Genomic DNA, 14528 nt, shown 5'->3' with positions numbered 1-14528 from the left:
CAAGGCAAGGCAAGGCAAGGCAAGGCAAGGCAGGGCAAGGCAGGGCAGGGCAGGGCAAGGCAAGGGCAGCTGGGGAACCGAGGCAGCTCGGAGAAGTGGGCGTGGCCCGCGCAGCGTGGGCGTGACCAGCAGCCCTGTGGGCGTGGTCAGAGGGCGTATCCCCGGGTTGCCCCGCCCCCTACGCTCGGCTCACTATCACGCCACCGGCGGTGCGGGCCCCGCCCCCTCACCGAGCGCCGATTGGCGGGCAGGGCTGGGCGAGCCGGGCCACGCCCCCTCTCCCCGCGCCGATTGGCGGCGGCGGCGGGGCGGGGCGGGGCCGCGGCGCTGACAGCGGTTATAGCGCGGGGGGGCGGAGGGCGCGGGGCAGATATGGAGCGGGTGGTGCTGGTGACCGGGGCTAACAGGTGAGGGCCGGGCCGGGTTTGGTTGGGTTTGGTTGGGTTTGGTTGGGTTTGGTTTGTCTTGTCTTGCTTTCCTTTCCTTTCCTTTGCCTTGCCTGTGTCTAACCCCGTCCCGTCCGCAGCGGCGTGGGGCTGGCGCTGTGCCATCGGCTGCTGGAGGAGGATGGCCGCATCCACCTGTGCATCGCGTGCCGCAGCGTGCAGAAGAGCGAGGCCACGCGGGACCTCATCCTGGCCACCCACCCCGCCGCCCAGGTCTCCACCGTGGAAGTGGACCTGAGCAACCTGGCTTCCGTCCTGCGTGCCGCCCAAGAGCTCCGCTGCAGGTATGGTGGTCTCTGTCCTCTGTCCCACTGGACCCCTCCTGCCTGTAGCCCACCCCCCGGACCCTTCTGTCCCCGCTCTAGCCCTTACCCCTCTGCTCTTCTCCATGCAGGTTTCAGCGCCTGGACTTTGTCTACCTCAATGCTGGGATCATGCCCAACCCGCAAGTGAACTTCAAAGCCCTCTGGCAGGGTCTGCTCACTGGGTAGGAGATGCGGGAGGGGTCCAGCAGGGGCTTGTGGGAAGCCTGGGGTGCTGGCATAGCGAAGATGTGCCCTTGAGTCTGGGGCTGAAGACCCTGTCTCCCTTCCCTAGTGTGACACAGAACACATCCCTGTGGGATGCACAGTCTTGCTTGGGGTGGGCTTGGCAGCTGAGTGGAGTGCTGGGGTAGTCCAAGGCACCTAGTGCTGCTTCTGATCTCCGGTGTGATGCCCACTGGGTGCAGGGAAAGGGCAAGAGGTCACCCAAAGCCTGCAGTGTCTGGCACTGTGTGAGAAATGCTGCTGTGTTGCTGGGGAGGTGAAGTTTGCTCATACTGAGTCTTCTTACTGTTGTTTTGATCCCACTATAGGTTTTTGTAGTTGTTCACAGCTGTGGATCACAGTATTTTCTGAAGCTAATGGTGGGTGCTGGTAAAAGCATCATTATTCTGTCAGCAACACAGGGAAGCTGAGCTGGGGAGCACAGTGACTTGTGTTGAGTCTGATACAGCTGTTGGGGTGTTGAGCATAGAGGCCAAACTGGTTTCCTTGCCTGCTTTAGACATGGCCCTAGGGCTTACTTCCATGCTGGATCTTGATTTGGTTAATTGAGCGTGAAATGGAAGAGCAAGACTTTTTTTTTTTTTTTAATGGTGCTTTAGTGCTAAAGTGAAGGAAGGGACAAGTCTCCTCTGGTCTAGTCAATACTGAGACAGTAGGAGCTGGGACTTTTCCATCTCTTTTTTTCATGGGTTGATAGAGCCCTTGAAGGTGAAACTAGAGAGTCTGTGTGGAGCCTGTGAGGTGGGGGTTAATTCTGAAGGACTGAAGTAGGGGCTCAGTCTGAAGTAGGTGGCTCTGGGCAGTGTTCCTTGCTAATTCCTGTCCTTGGTTTCCAGGAAGATGCTTCACATGCTAACCACTGCCGAAGGCATGATGACCCAGACGGACAGGCTGACTGGAGATGGACTTCAGGAGGTGTTTACTACCAACCTCTTCGGGCACTTTATCCTGGTGAGGCTGCATATGAGGGTCGAGCCCTCGGTCTGGTGTTTGATGTGGGTGGGGATGGGTCCAGGCAGTCCTGGTGAATTGGTTCTCATAGGTTTGGATTCTGATGCGGGATGCTGCCTGACAGATAGAGAGTGACAGGGCAAAGGCCTTGAGACTTGTTTAAATAGCAAAAAAAAACTTTTGTTACAAGGGTTAATATAATTTTGAGGTTACTTTAGTGAGCCAGCAGATAGAGGTAAATCATATGTAATTCTCTGTCCAGGGTAAATACTAAGGCTTGGCTGTATGAAATTCCAAAGTGCTCAACTGAGCTGTGAAAGAGAATGACAGCTGCTTTTAAATGTTCCTGGTGCACCCTGGCCTGAAGTTACACCTGAGAAGTGTCTCCTTCTGGCTAGCCTGGGAAGGGCTGGCTGAGAAAGCTGAGATAAGCTCACAGGTTTAAAGTACTGTAAAGCCATACCCTAACACTGGAAAATTGCTGTGTTAAATGAGTTAACAATTCTTTTTCAGGTTCGTCAGCTTCAGTCTCTACTCTGCGGTAACGAGAAGCCCTCACGACTCATCTGGACCTCCTCCAGCAATGCCAGGGAGTCTGCCTTCAGCCTCTCTGACTATCAGCATGCCAAGGGGCAGGAATCATACAGTTCCTCTAAATATGCTACTGACCTGACAAGCGTGGTTCTGAACAGGAAATATAATAACCAGGTGCTGATGGGGTTTGTCTTTCTGAAAAAAACTAATGAGCTCCTTCTGTTTGTAATTATCATTACATTGTAGTTACCTGCTTGAATTCATTCACTCACAGCAACCTGGTGCATTCCTTAATGCACATGTAAGAACAAAACATGGTTGAGGTTGAACTGGTGGCGTAGGTGGCAGAGAATCTGCCAAAGAGATTTCTTCTGGGGTTCTAAAACCAGAAGATTTTAGGAGCGGTCCCTGCCTTGCAAGCTGTCTCTTTAGACTGAAGAATTGGTTTTAAAGAGCAAGGAGCCTCTACTTTTTTTCAAGTGTCCCTGCCTATCAGAACACTGCTCTGGCAGTGTTGCCTGCAAGCACTTGAGGTGCAGGCTCTGCTAGTGGCTCCATGCTGCTGTTCAGGTTTGTCACACTGACATGTACAACCAACCTGCCTTCCCTATCACTGGGGATTGATGGAATTTTGTTGGCAAGCCACAGCCCTAGTCCAGTGGTAGCAGTTGGACTCTTCTCAAACACTTCAGGAGAAAATGGTTTAGACCTAGAAGGCTGAACTCTTATCTCAAAGGTGATAAGAGGTCTGAGTGACCCTTTGGTCTGATTGAGCTGTAATTTGTGGGATGTTTGCTGTGGCTGCTGAGCTGCAGGGAGACTGCACTGTGAGGCTGTGATGTGTCAGGAGGGTGCATCTCCTATCCCATGAGCTTGTAATGAGCACGGATTTGACACCTCTCAAAAATCACTACGTCTAATTGCTGGTAACTTATGAGAGGAGAGCATCCATTATCTGGTCTATGTACTCATGCTCACTTTCTTGCTGAGGAGTACAGGGAGGGAAGGAGTATGATCCATTCTTTAACTGTTGTGTAATTGCACACTGACTTGGTTTCTTCTCTGCAGGGTCTGTATTCCAGTGTTGTTTGTCCCGGTCTCGTTATGACTAACATGACCTACAGAATTTTGCCATTCTTTCTGTGGAAGCTGTTAATGCCCATCATGTGGTTGGTGAGTGGATCTCCTGGGTACTTTTGAGCTGAGGTAGCCCTGCTGTGATACACTTCACTGCAAGTGATGTACAGCATCATTCTGGCTCCTTGCTGCCTGTGCTCTTCCTCTTGCTGAGCTGGGCAGGCTGACCCCTCTGCAAACCTTTCCTTTTGCATCTTGGGGCCCCAGTTTCCAAGCTGAGTATGGAGGTTTGGTGCTGGACAGCGTTCAGCCCTTCAGCCCTAGCAATGTTCATCAAGTCTCCTCTTGGAAGGTTTGCCAGGCTTCTCGGGCTTGTGAAATACCCTTGTTTTGGTGGCAGCAGAGCTCAGGACAAGACTTGGTCCGTGTGCTTTGAAATGCTGTTTGTTTCTAGAACAGGCTGGTTTTCAGTGTTGTTCTTTCCAGCCTTCTAGAATTCAGTGTTTCTTGCTTTTTGCTCTCCATCCCTCTGGAAAGCAAACCGTCCTGCTTTCTGTTGCCTCTTTCCCTGCTTCACCAAAACTTTCCTTGCCTTTCTTCCTCTGGGCTTCATCTTTTCAGGTCCACTGCAGTTCTGTCTCTGAAGGCTGCCTGCTCTGAGCCTTGATGCTCTTATTGCAAGACTGGCCTTTCAGCTTAAGCTGCCCCAGTTGTAGCAGCTGATCCTGACAGATCACGTTTCTTCTGGCAGCAGAGGGGCAATGCCTTCTCAGTTGTCCTCAGCTCTGGCAGTTGTACAGATCCCCTTTGCCTCCTGCCATTTGTACTCTTAAGACCATTGAAGTAGAGGCACCTGCAAGCATGTGTGGCCCCCTGCCTCCTGCCTTGAGGTGAGCTCTGTGTGAGAGCATGAGCATGGAGCTTGCTGACCTGCTGGGTAGCTCCAGAAAATAGTTTGTGGTGATAAAGGGATGCTTTGATCATCGTGTGGTGTTACCCGTAGTCAACTTTGAGAAGGTTTCTGCCACTGGTAGATTATCTGGAGTATCTGTGCTGTGCAGGGCTTGTCAAACAAACTTGGGATCACCATACAGATCCTGTTGTGTGCTTCTTTTCCCCTCAGATCCGATTTTTTGCCAAAACTTATACTCTGACACCGTATAATGGAGCAGAAGCTCATGTAAGTATTTCACAACTTGATTTTTGGGTAGCTCTTCCAGGATCTGCTGGCTTGAGCCAAGAGCCTCTCAGGAAGGCTGGTGGTTGGGTGCTGTATTTGACCCCCCAGTAATGTACAGCACTGAGTGCTGGGGGACGAGCTGTCACTGGGGCTGATCTGCCAGGTGATGCTTTATGACCTTTATCTAGTACCCATAAAAGGAATGATTTTGGAAAAACACTATTCCTTCCATCTCCTGTTGGGGAGAATGACAGGCATGCACAGGGGATGGAGGTGGGTGGTGTAGGGCACAGTGTGTCTCAAGCACAGCAGGAGCAAGTTTAGCCATGCTGAGCTGCTTTGGCATAAATGTGGGTTACTGTTGGCTCGTGTAGGTCACAGGTGAAGGGAGCCAGCCCAGAACTTCTTCCCTAGATACTGTGTCTTGCCCTGCTTGGTGGGAGCACCTCTGCTAACTTCTCCTGTGCCTGCTGACAGCTGGGTCCTTGCCTGCAGACTTGGCTGGGACAGTGTGTGCTGGACTCATACACCTTTGTGCTGTTCTTCCCAGGTGTGGCTGTTCAAACAGAAGCCGGAGTACCTGGATTTACTTGTGAAATACCACAGCTGTACTACTGGACTGGGGAGATGCTATGTGGAGCCCAGGAAGGTAAATGGAAAGGCAGCCTCCTTGGCCAGGGGTCTGTCATCTGCCTTGTGTGGAAGGGTTGGTGCCAAGGGTGTCCTGTGGCTGGAGTGGAAGCAAGATGCATGTTGAATGCTGAGCAGCAGGGAGGGATGGGGGCTTATCTGTGAGGTTTCCTGGAGTAATTCCTGGCTTAGGCTGGAGTCTGGAAGATAGTGGAAATGATAGTTAGGTTATGTGTGTAATGATGCTGCCCCAAAATATGTTGTGGCTTGTGCCCTGGTGCCTTTGGTTGCCTCTCTGTGAACGCAGAAGCTCTGGAGGTACACCCTGCCTATCCCCAGAGCTGCCCTTGGCGTCTGTGCTGGCTGCCACCGGGGTGATGGTCTCACAGTGCTGTTCTTATTGTCTTCCAGATGGATGTGGATGAAGACACTGCTGAGAAGTTGTACCAAAAGCTGTTGGAACTGGAGAAGCAGATTCTAGAGAGATACAGTGACCTTTTAGACTAAGTAAAGCCAGTCTCAGTGGGGTAAGAGTCTTGTATCGGTCACGTGGGCTTTCTTCATTCCGGTGCTACTCGCGTTGCCTGCTGTTCTGCAGGCACACAGCCTCAGACACAATCTTCCTTCTCGACAGAATGTGAACAGTTCCTGAAAATGGAAATGTGAAAACTGAAGAGAAATACTTAGACTTTCTGGTATGGGATTTTTATTTTTGGCATAAAACTGGAGACCCAGAGTAGGCGGAGTCTGTCTTAGAGTTGCAAAGCAGTGTCTTGCAAAAACATGACTGAACTGTGCATGGTTCAGGAACAGCCTCAAACACCTGTGGTTTAAACCTGGTTCAGAGCAGTAAAGGCAGCAGTCTGGGGTCCTGCCCTGCATCTTGGCTCTACTTGTGTTTGTTGGTGGCTCAAACTTGTTACCTGTGGCTGATCCTGACGTACTTGAAGGCTCACCTTCAGAAGAGCTGCTCTTACACTTGTTCACCAAAGCTGGGGCTGGCTGTACTGACCTGCTCAACAAGATTGAACCTTACTGGCAGTCAGGCTCTGCATAGCATCTGAAACCAAGCTCCCGAAGAGCTGGCTTGAGAAGAGCACCCCTGCCTCAGCTATGAGGATAGATGCCTTGCTCTCCCCTGGGTGTGAGGGCATTAAGGTTTTTAACCATGACTGGCTGTAAAGGCTGAAGCTGATGATGTTAACCTGGACTCAGTGCTAGTCTGCTCTGTTTTTAGCAAGAGTGAGAGGTTACCATGTCGTTTTATCTATTTAAATGTCTTTTTATATAAATCTATTGTACCAACCATTCTTCCTATCTGGGGACCTTCACCAAATACCTGGCACCAAGTACCTTCAAGTGCCCTGATGAATAAATGACTGGAACTGACTTGTCCTTGTTTGCAGTGGTGTTTTTACTCTGATATCCATCTTTTTTTGACTTGGAGGGCTGGAAGGGAGGTTGGTTTGTTGCCTTACACTATAAGCCTGTGTGTACCTGGGAACTGTGGGGTCTCTCTTCTCCTGCCACAGGAGGGCTGTTAACCACCTCTTTGGCTTACTTCTCTTGCTGTTTTTACTTACTGAAAGACATGAGTGACTTCTGAAGACTACTTCAGTGTGGTTTTTGTATGTTGAGCACTTGTGGGCTGTCTGAGACTATTTCCCAGCCTTAGGCCCTTGGGAGATGTCTCTGGTGCTTGCTCACCCTCACGTGTCACATAATTACTTAATGCTCCCTAGTACGGGAGCCCAGGCATTTCCCTGGGGCTGGCAGGGGTTAGGTGAGGCTCCCTGAACTCTGGAAGCTGCATGCCCAGGCTGGTGCATCCTGCAGGGGACTGGGGTGCCCACAGAGAGGGGTCACTCAGGGGTCTCTGTAGGAAACCTGCACAGAGCTGGCAGCCAGGAGAATCCAGGCTCTGCAGAGGCTCTTTATTGAGTTGGCTTGCAGGGATACAGATTTAAAGAATCCTGCTTTTAGTTTTTTTTCCTTCTTCCTACCCTCCATTGGTTCTGAGCATCTCTGTGAATCAGAGGTGTACTGCTAGCAGGGTGGTATCAGCAGTAGAGGGAGGCCATTCTTGAGTTTGGGCTGAGAAACACCTTTCAGCTCAGACTTATATGAATACCAGTTACCACCTGACATTAGAACAGAATGACGAGTTGGCCATTGTGGAGTGGTGCTTCCCTCACCTACCTGTAGCTGTTCACAGTTGTGAAGCAGATCTGGTGTGTTTATGTGGATGTGTAAATGCAATAAAGCCTGTCCCAGCACCAGATCTGGGTTCTGTGGCTTTGTTCAGCTGTGCCCTAAAACATGCCGGGGCCAGACCCTGCTTTTTCTGGTGCCATTTTTTCTCTGCTCCACAGGAAAGGAGTCTGGCTGGCTGGTCCCCAGAACACCCTACAGCAGTACTTGGCTCCTTGTTCTGGAGAGTAATGAAGTGTGTTGTCATGACTGGTTTTAGATGAGTATCTTGAACCTTTACTGTGCCTCTGCTCTGGGTTGTGGTAGGTATCAGTCACCCCCTCCACGTTTAGGATTCCCCACCTCCTGCAGATTCAGAGGCACTGGGTCATTCCCTGTGCCTGCCTCATTCTCTCTCTGGGCTGAGATTAATGAATTAGCAAGTGTTTTTCAAAACAATCTGACACAACACTTTAGGAGCTGAGTGCCACTTACTGGGGTGTGGGAGGGTCGGGGTTCTTAGGGCAAGATGATCACCAGCTCTGTGCTGGCATTGCAGGTGTGACAGCCCTAGGATTTGAGTGCAGTGAGGTCTGGAGGTTCTAGAAGAGTTATCTTTGAATAAGCTAGCATAGTTAAGAAAAATGTTTTCTGATACGTGAGTTTGGTGGGTTTGTTCTGGTTTTGGTGGTTTTTTTTTTTCCCTAAAGCCTAGAAAAAAGGGGCAATTTTCTAATATGGGCAGAGGTTGGTGACTGTAGGTAAGACCTTTGAGTATTTATGTCAAGTATGTGCCTGTAGGATGAAGTTGGGCATTTATCAGGAAAAGTAGTGTCTGATGGGATGGGACAAGTGCTTTCTGCCTATGGAGCATGCAGAAGAAGAGGATGTGTGATATACCACCACCAGTCTTTTATCCATGACATAGGTGCCAAGTAGGTGCCATAGGTGTTTCTGTGTTCATTTTAAAAGTTCTCTGTGGCTCTCTCTTGAGGATCTGTGGCTCAGGGTTAGAGAAAATGTGTGGGTTTGTCCTACTGTGTCTGAGCTCAGCCTGCCACGTGGTTTAGTTTCACCTCAGTTGCTGTGTTGGCACCTGGTAAACTGTGGTGTGCGTTACATCCTGAGAGATGCAAGTATGGGATTCAGGAGTTGTGAGTGGTGTGAATGCAAAGTGGCCTCTGGAGACCTCTAGCTCAGCTTCCTGTTCAGGGTCACATGAAGAAGGAGCAAAAGGTGCTAAAGTACATACTGAGCCCTGGAGAGATGGAACAACAGGGAAAGGTGGGTTAAAGCTTATGATTTCCCAAGAGTTTGGAGCTGCATGGAGCTGGAGATGCACAGTCAGCCTAGATGTCTCCAAGGGAGTGCTCTTCATTTGGACAAGGTGCTCTAGTGTCCTATGGCACTTGTCACAGGTCTCCACTGCTCTACTGGGGTTTCTGCCTGCTTTTGTGACTCCAGAGATGATTGTCCATGCCCTTCTGCAGAAGAAAGCTTGGCTGTGCTTACTTTCACCCTCTGCCCCTCTCCTCCAAGCAGCAAGAAGCTGGATATCTTTACACCCAAAGGATGAGACTGTTCTGTGGGATGGGAACTGTAACCACCTCTCAAGTTTTGTCTTTTGTGTCCTGACAGCACAGGTAGGACCTGGAGCCTTGAAATAAGGGCTGCCCAAAGGACAGGGGGTGGCTCAGTTTTTGGCTGCTCTCTGTGACCTTTGCCTGGTGAATCTGGCTCGAGGGTGCTGTGCCCCCTGGTTTGGCTGCCCACCATCTTGCCCACTGTGAAAAGAGCTGGCTAGTGCTGTGGAGCTGCTGGTCTGCAGAGAGGGATGGCTCCTCATGCCCTGCTCCTGGTTAACAAATCCCTATACATGGAGCTTAATGCCCCAGATAATCCCTTTCAGATGGCAAGCACATGTATCTGTCAACCTCCTCCCACTGCACTCCCATTTCCTTGTTTTTGCTGATGCCAGTGCATGAGTTGGGTGCCCTTGCTGAGGTTGTGCACGTGGTGTTGCCGAGTCCTTTGTACAATGAAAACAGGTCCTGCCTGGCTGTGGTGGGCCAGGGGTGATGCAGGGTGGTGAGGAATGTCAGGTGGGACAAGGGAAGAGCTGGCAGCAGCAGCTGTGAATCAGTGCTAATACAGGAGCTTGCTGCTTGTGATCCTCAGATATGGAGCTTTCCAGAGATACTCTAGAGCAGGTCTTGAGACTAAAAACTTGTTTTGGTTGCTTTATGATGTCCTGCACAATCAGCTGTACGATCTAGTCACTGTGCCTCATCTAATATGCCTCTATCTAATCTAATCACCATGCCTCACCCTGAGCTACTGGTTTTTTATCTTCGCTGGCAAATGCACTGCCTTGCTCCAAACACAGCCTGAGTTCTCCACTGCTTTTGACCTCAACTGGCTTTCAGCTGTGTAGGGCACGGATAACAGGAGTGTGGGTGGGAACTAAGCCTTGGCCAAGGGAGGAGAAAACTTGAGATCAGGCTGAAATCCCATGGCTGGGTGACCTTTGCCTCTCCAGGAAGGGAAGGCAATAGGATGGAAGAAAACAGCAAGGATCAGCACGTGTCCCTGTAAGCAAGTGGATGTAATATAGTCAGCTTGTTTGGAAAGATCCAGGGTTAAGCTCTGAATGGCAGCTTTGATGTTGAAAGTCTTGGAGGGGAGCTGCCCAGTGCGGGGAGAGGAGAGATGTAGCTCTGAACAGCTGGGTGAGAAATGGGGAGCAGGAAATCCTGTGAAAGTGTTACAGCAGCATGACCGGTCTGGCAGGGAAGAGCCAAGAGGGACCTGGATATTGGTGGGTTTTTCTGAGAATGGTTAAATTGTAGAGCCCCAGGAAGTTTTTGATGGGGAGAAAGAGCTTGCACCTCCAGCCAGCCCTGTTTCAAGCAGGTGGCCTGGTGCCTGGCCCAGGCAGCCCAGGGATATGTCCAAGCGAGTTCTGAAGTCTCCAGGGATGAACACATCACAGCCCCTCCCAGGCCCTGTCCCAGGGCTGCTCCCACACACTTTGCAGGTTCCCAAGGGAGAGTAAGGCTGAGTTGCTTGAAGAGTGTGGTGTTGGAGGCTGGGGGCAGACATGTGCCACATGGCCAAGGAAATGGGAAATCCCAAAGAGAGCCAAGACTACCCACAGAGTCAGGGAGGATTGTCAGTCCTGCTTTGCAAAACAGGGAGCTGTGCCTGAGGGAGAAATCTCCAAGGGAAGTGGTGGATGAGTTCAGGAACAGCTTGTGAGAAGAATCAGAATGAGTAGTAAATCCTTTATCCTGCTCATCAGTAGATGCTCCTGTATAAGAGCAGAGCTTGGAGAGGCTGCAATGCTGTAGTGGACATTTTTGTCATCGGTGCTGAGTGAGAGGGGCCTGGGACAGCTGCCCTGCTAGAAACCCTCTGCAGATGCAAGGGTTTGTATCAAACCAAAGTGCTAGCAGGGGAGACAGTGGGGCAGGCAGATGAACCACCAAGGCTGCTGGATGGCACACACCTTGAGGCAAAGCAGCTAAGCTGCTCACTGTGCATTCATTTCTCCCTTAAAACTGCCTCAAGCACAGCAAACAGGAGGGTGGCTGGATACCCAGCCTGGGGTCAGGCTGTGCCAGGCAGCACAGGTGCTGAACACATATGTAGGATTCTTGTAAGAGAGAAGCTACTAAAGACAAAGATGACTGCAGGGTGTGCCGTGGAGGCACAGCTCCAGACTTGCCCTGCTCTGTGTTTTTGTCTGTCTCAGCAGAAGCTTTGGTCAGCTCAGTTTGGTTCAGTGGGAGTTCTGCCCCTTGGGAGCTCCATGAGTCACTGTGGCTGGCACCTCTCTGCCCATGGCAGGTGCAGCAATATTTCATGTCTTTGTCATCTGACTAGAAGGTGAGACAACAAAAGCCAGATGGTTTGGATAAGTCATTTCCAGGTAGCAGTATGTGAAGGTTGTAGGGATGCTGCTCTGTGCTGGCTGGTCCTGTGGAGCCCCAGGATGTGTGTGCACGGCCTCCAGGCACTGGGTTTTTTTTTAAAGGCCTTAAAATGCAGTAACACCATTCAGGAGTGGAGCAGATCCTCACACTACCTACCCACACTCTGCCTGTCAGCAGCGGCCACAGCTCAGGTGTCAGGAGGGCTGCACCCCTGCCTCAAATTCCCTGGATACCTTTCAGCAGGTCATGGCTTCCTTGGCTTTGGGCAGCTTTTGGGTTGACTCAGGCTCTTCCTGCTGAGCCCAGCAGCTCCCCAGCCAGATCATGATAGGTATTCTTGTCTGAAGAGGGATGTGTTTATCACTTGGGTCTGGGCTGCATGGATGGGAGTGGGCAGAATGTGGTGGGAGGGATGACCCAGGTCTGTGTGATGACAGAGGTGCTGGAGAACAGAAAGGTTTGGAGGCCAACTGTGAGAACGGATCTGTCTCTGGGCCACCTGCCAGGCAGTGGCAAACGTTGAGGTCAGTGAAATTAGGGAGAGGAGGCTGTAGCATGTACATTGCTTCATGTTTAGGCTGGAAGGAAACACCGGATCGGGGTCAGAGGTTGGAATGGCAGGAGCAATTGGCAGTTTGGGTATGTGTCTGTATACAGGCAGCAGGTCATGTCTCCAGATGTGTTATTATAGACTCATAGGAGTGTTGATGACATGAACTTCTGGAGGTCCTTTGTCAAGGATGCCCCTCTCGCAGCAGGACTAGTACCAGCATTGATAATCCACCTCTTGGTTCCCAGCTGCACCACGTGGTGCTGGCCATGTCCTTGGGCTCTCCTGCTCTCCTTCCATGCCCTGAACCAGGAGGCTTTTGGATCCAATGGTCTTATGTGCTGGCCTTGCAGTTCATATGTGAGGTAAGAGGTCCATCCTCTTACCCAAATACTGGCTGTAGGGTGAGCTCTCTCCCAGAGGGCCAGTGTGCTGGGGTAGTATAGCCCCAGGGTGTTTAGCTGTGTGGTCTGTGATGGAGGTCCCTGCTCTGCATGGCCAGGTGGGGTGTGTTGGCAGATGCCCTGTCACATAGCTGGGCTTTTGAGGACCCCTCTGCCATTTGCAGGAGGACCAGCAGTCCTTCTGGGACTGCATGTTTGCCTTTCTGAAACCCTGGCACTGGGGTGATGAGTCATCCAGCAGCATGACAGCCCGGCAGGCATCTCTTGCCAGATGCAGCCACCTCAGCCTTGTGGGCACCAGTGGCTTCCTTCCACCCATGTGGTGATGACCCTTGGCATTTCTGTCATTAACAAAGCATTTCTGGTGCTGTTGGCCTTCCAGGCACAGTGTTTAATGAGAAGAGACAATGAGGGGGGGATATCTCCTGCAGGAAATGTCGCTCCTTGGTATGCACAGTCATTCTCCAGCTTCTGCCCTCCTCTGTTTTCCCAAACTCAAGGACAATGCTGTTGGGGTGTAGAGCTGGCAAGGATATAGGGGAGAAGGGTGAGCATGCAGTCAAGGTGGTGGGATTAGAAACTGATGGTATGGAGGTGTCTTCCCCAAGATCTCTTGGGCCCCCATGAACCTATAGGCTCTTAAGTGAAGAGTGGGCACTGACCACGGTGGAGTGAGCTGCTGATGTTACCCCTGGGCAAACAGAGAGCATGCTGGAACAGCTTTCATAGCATCCTAGAATATCCTGAGTTGGAAGAGACCCACACAAATAATCAAAGTCCAACTCCTGGCCCTGCACAGGACCTGCCCAAGAATCCCACCATGTGCCTGAGAGCACTGTTCAAATGCTTCTGGAACTCTGGCAGGATTGGGGCTGTGACCACTTCCCTGGGGAGCCTGTCCCAGTGCTCAACCACCCTTTGGGTGAAGAACCTTTTCCTAATATCTTACAGAAATCTCCCCTGACACAGCTTCATGCTGTTCCCTCAGGTGGTACTGCTGGTCACCACATGGAAGAGATCAGTGCCTGCCACACTGCTTTTCTTTGTGAGGAAGCTGTAGACCACTATGAGGTCTCTCCTCAATCTCCTCTCCAGGTTGAACAAGCTAAGTGACCTCACTACTCCTCTTATGGCTTCTCCTCTAGGCCCTTCACCATCCTCATAGCTCTCCTTTGGACACTAATAGGACCCCCAGGTGATTTGGGGCTGGTTTGGTGACCCTGGCCTTGGTTCCATCTCCGGACGTGCCGCCCAGAGTACCTCACTGGCAGGTGCTGCTGACATGTGGTGGCTGTTTCCTGGAGAAACCTGCCCCAGCACATCCACCCCTGCCTTGTCTGATCACCTTCCCTGAATGTTGCTGATCAGGCAGGTGCTGCCTGCCCACTGCCTCAGGAACTGAGCTGATTAGTTGTGATGGGACCTGCCAACACTCCTTGTGACCCAGACCTCTGCCAGAGAGAGACAGGGAGAAGTCATGTCTTTGGCAGGCCTTGCTAATCCCCATTTTCTCCCAACCTTTTTCCCCTGCCCACCTCCATAAGGTGTTCAACAGTGATGTGATTGCTGTGGGACCAAGGTTGGCTTTCCTGATGTTTAGCACAGCACTGGTATGTGAGCTGTGTGTCCAACAGTGGCCTGGACACCTCAAAAGCACTGTTTAGAGCAGGACAGGCTGTCCTGGACCTTGCCCATCCTCACTTTGCCAGCATTGCTGAATGCTGACCCCCAGCAGACTCTGCAGGGGCTGGCCAGAGTGTGCAGGTTCTTCCCGGGTCTCCCTGGACAGTCCCCTGACCTCTCAGGTCTACGGTTCAGCTCAGGAGAGAGCAGAGAAGGTATTAACGAGAGGGACATGCCAAAGCAAGTGCCAACACAGTTGGAAGTTATGTGGGACAGCCAGGCTGGTTTCCCTGGAGCCAAAACAATTGAAGCCAACCAGTCTCCAGAGACTCACTTTTGTCCAAGCTGGAGGTTTCCACAGAAAATTCTGATGGGGATTTTTGTCTGGGAGATTGAAACAAGGTTTTGCTTCCTTGCTTTGTCCTTGAGCAGTTCCATGGCTCCCCCAAGCCGCTGCCTG

The 14528-nt window shown here is 51.4% G+C and overlaps 1 protein-coding gene across 2 annotated transcripts; it reads left to right on the top strand.

Annotated features, from left to right (window-relative positions):
• The first annotated feature begins 311 nt into the window (after positions 1-311).
• HSD17B7 (hydroxysteroid 17-beta dehydrogenase 7) lies at positions 312-6755 on the top strand. 2 transcript variants are annotated; one of them, XM_051797577.1, is made up of 10 exons: positions 312-407; positions 527-730; positions 841-933; positions 1831-1945; positions 2459-2653; positions 3548-3652; positions 4680-4736; positions 5287-5385; positions 5778-5893; positions 6001-6755. In XM_051797577.1, the coding sequence occupies exons 1-9, from the start codon at positions 373-375 to the stop codon at positions 5871-5873; spliced, it is 999 nt and encodes a 332-aa protein (XP_051653537.1). In that variant the 5' UTR covers positions 312-372; the 3' UTR covers positions 5874-5893; positions 6001-6755. The 2 variants fall into 2 exon arrangements, with proteins under 2 accessions (XP_051653537.1, XP_051653528.1); XM_051797568.1 differs by having other exon boundaries at positions 5778-6755.
• Positions 6756-14528: the final 7773 nt, after the last annotated feature.

The sequence above is a fragment of the Manacus candei genome, unplaced genomic scaffold (genome assembly GCF_025592945.1).
Source record: "Manacus candei isolate 608988 ecotype Guabito, Panama unplaced genomic scaffold, ASM2559294v1 h1tg000005l, whole genome shotgun sequence".
Classification (NCBI taxonomy): domain Eukaryota; kingdom Metazoa; phylum Chordata; class Aves; order Passeriformes; family Pipridae; genus Manacus; species Manacus candei.
The sequence above is the reverse complement of the archived record's forward strand: the minus strand, read 5'-3'. Positions and strand labels throughout refer to the sequence as shown.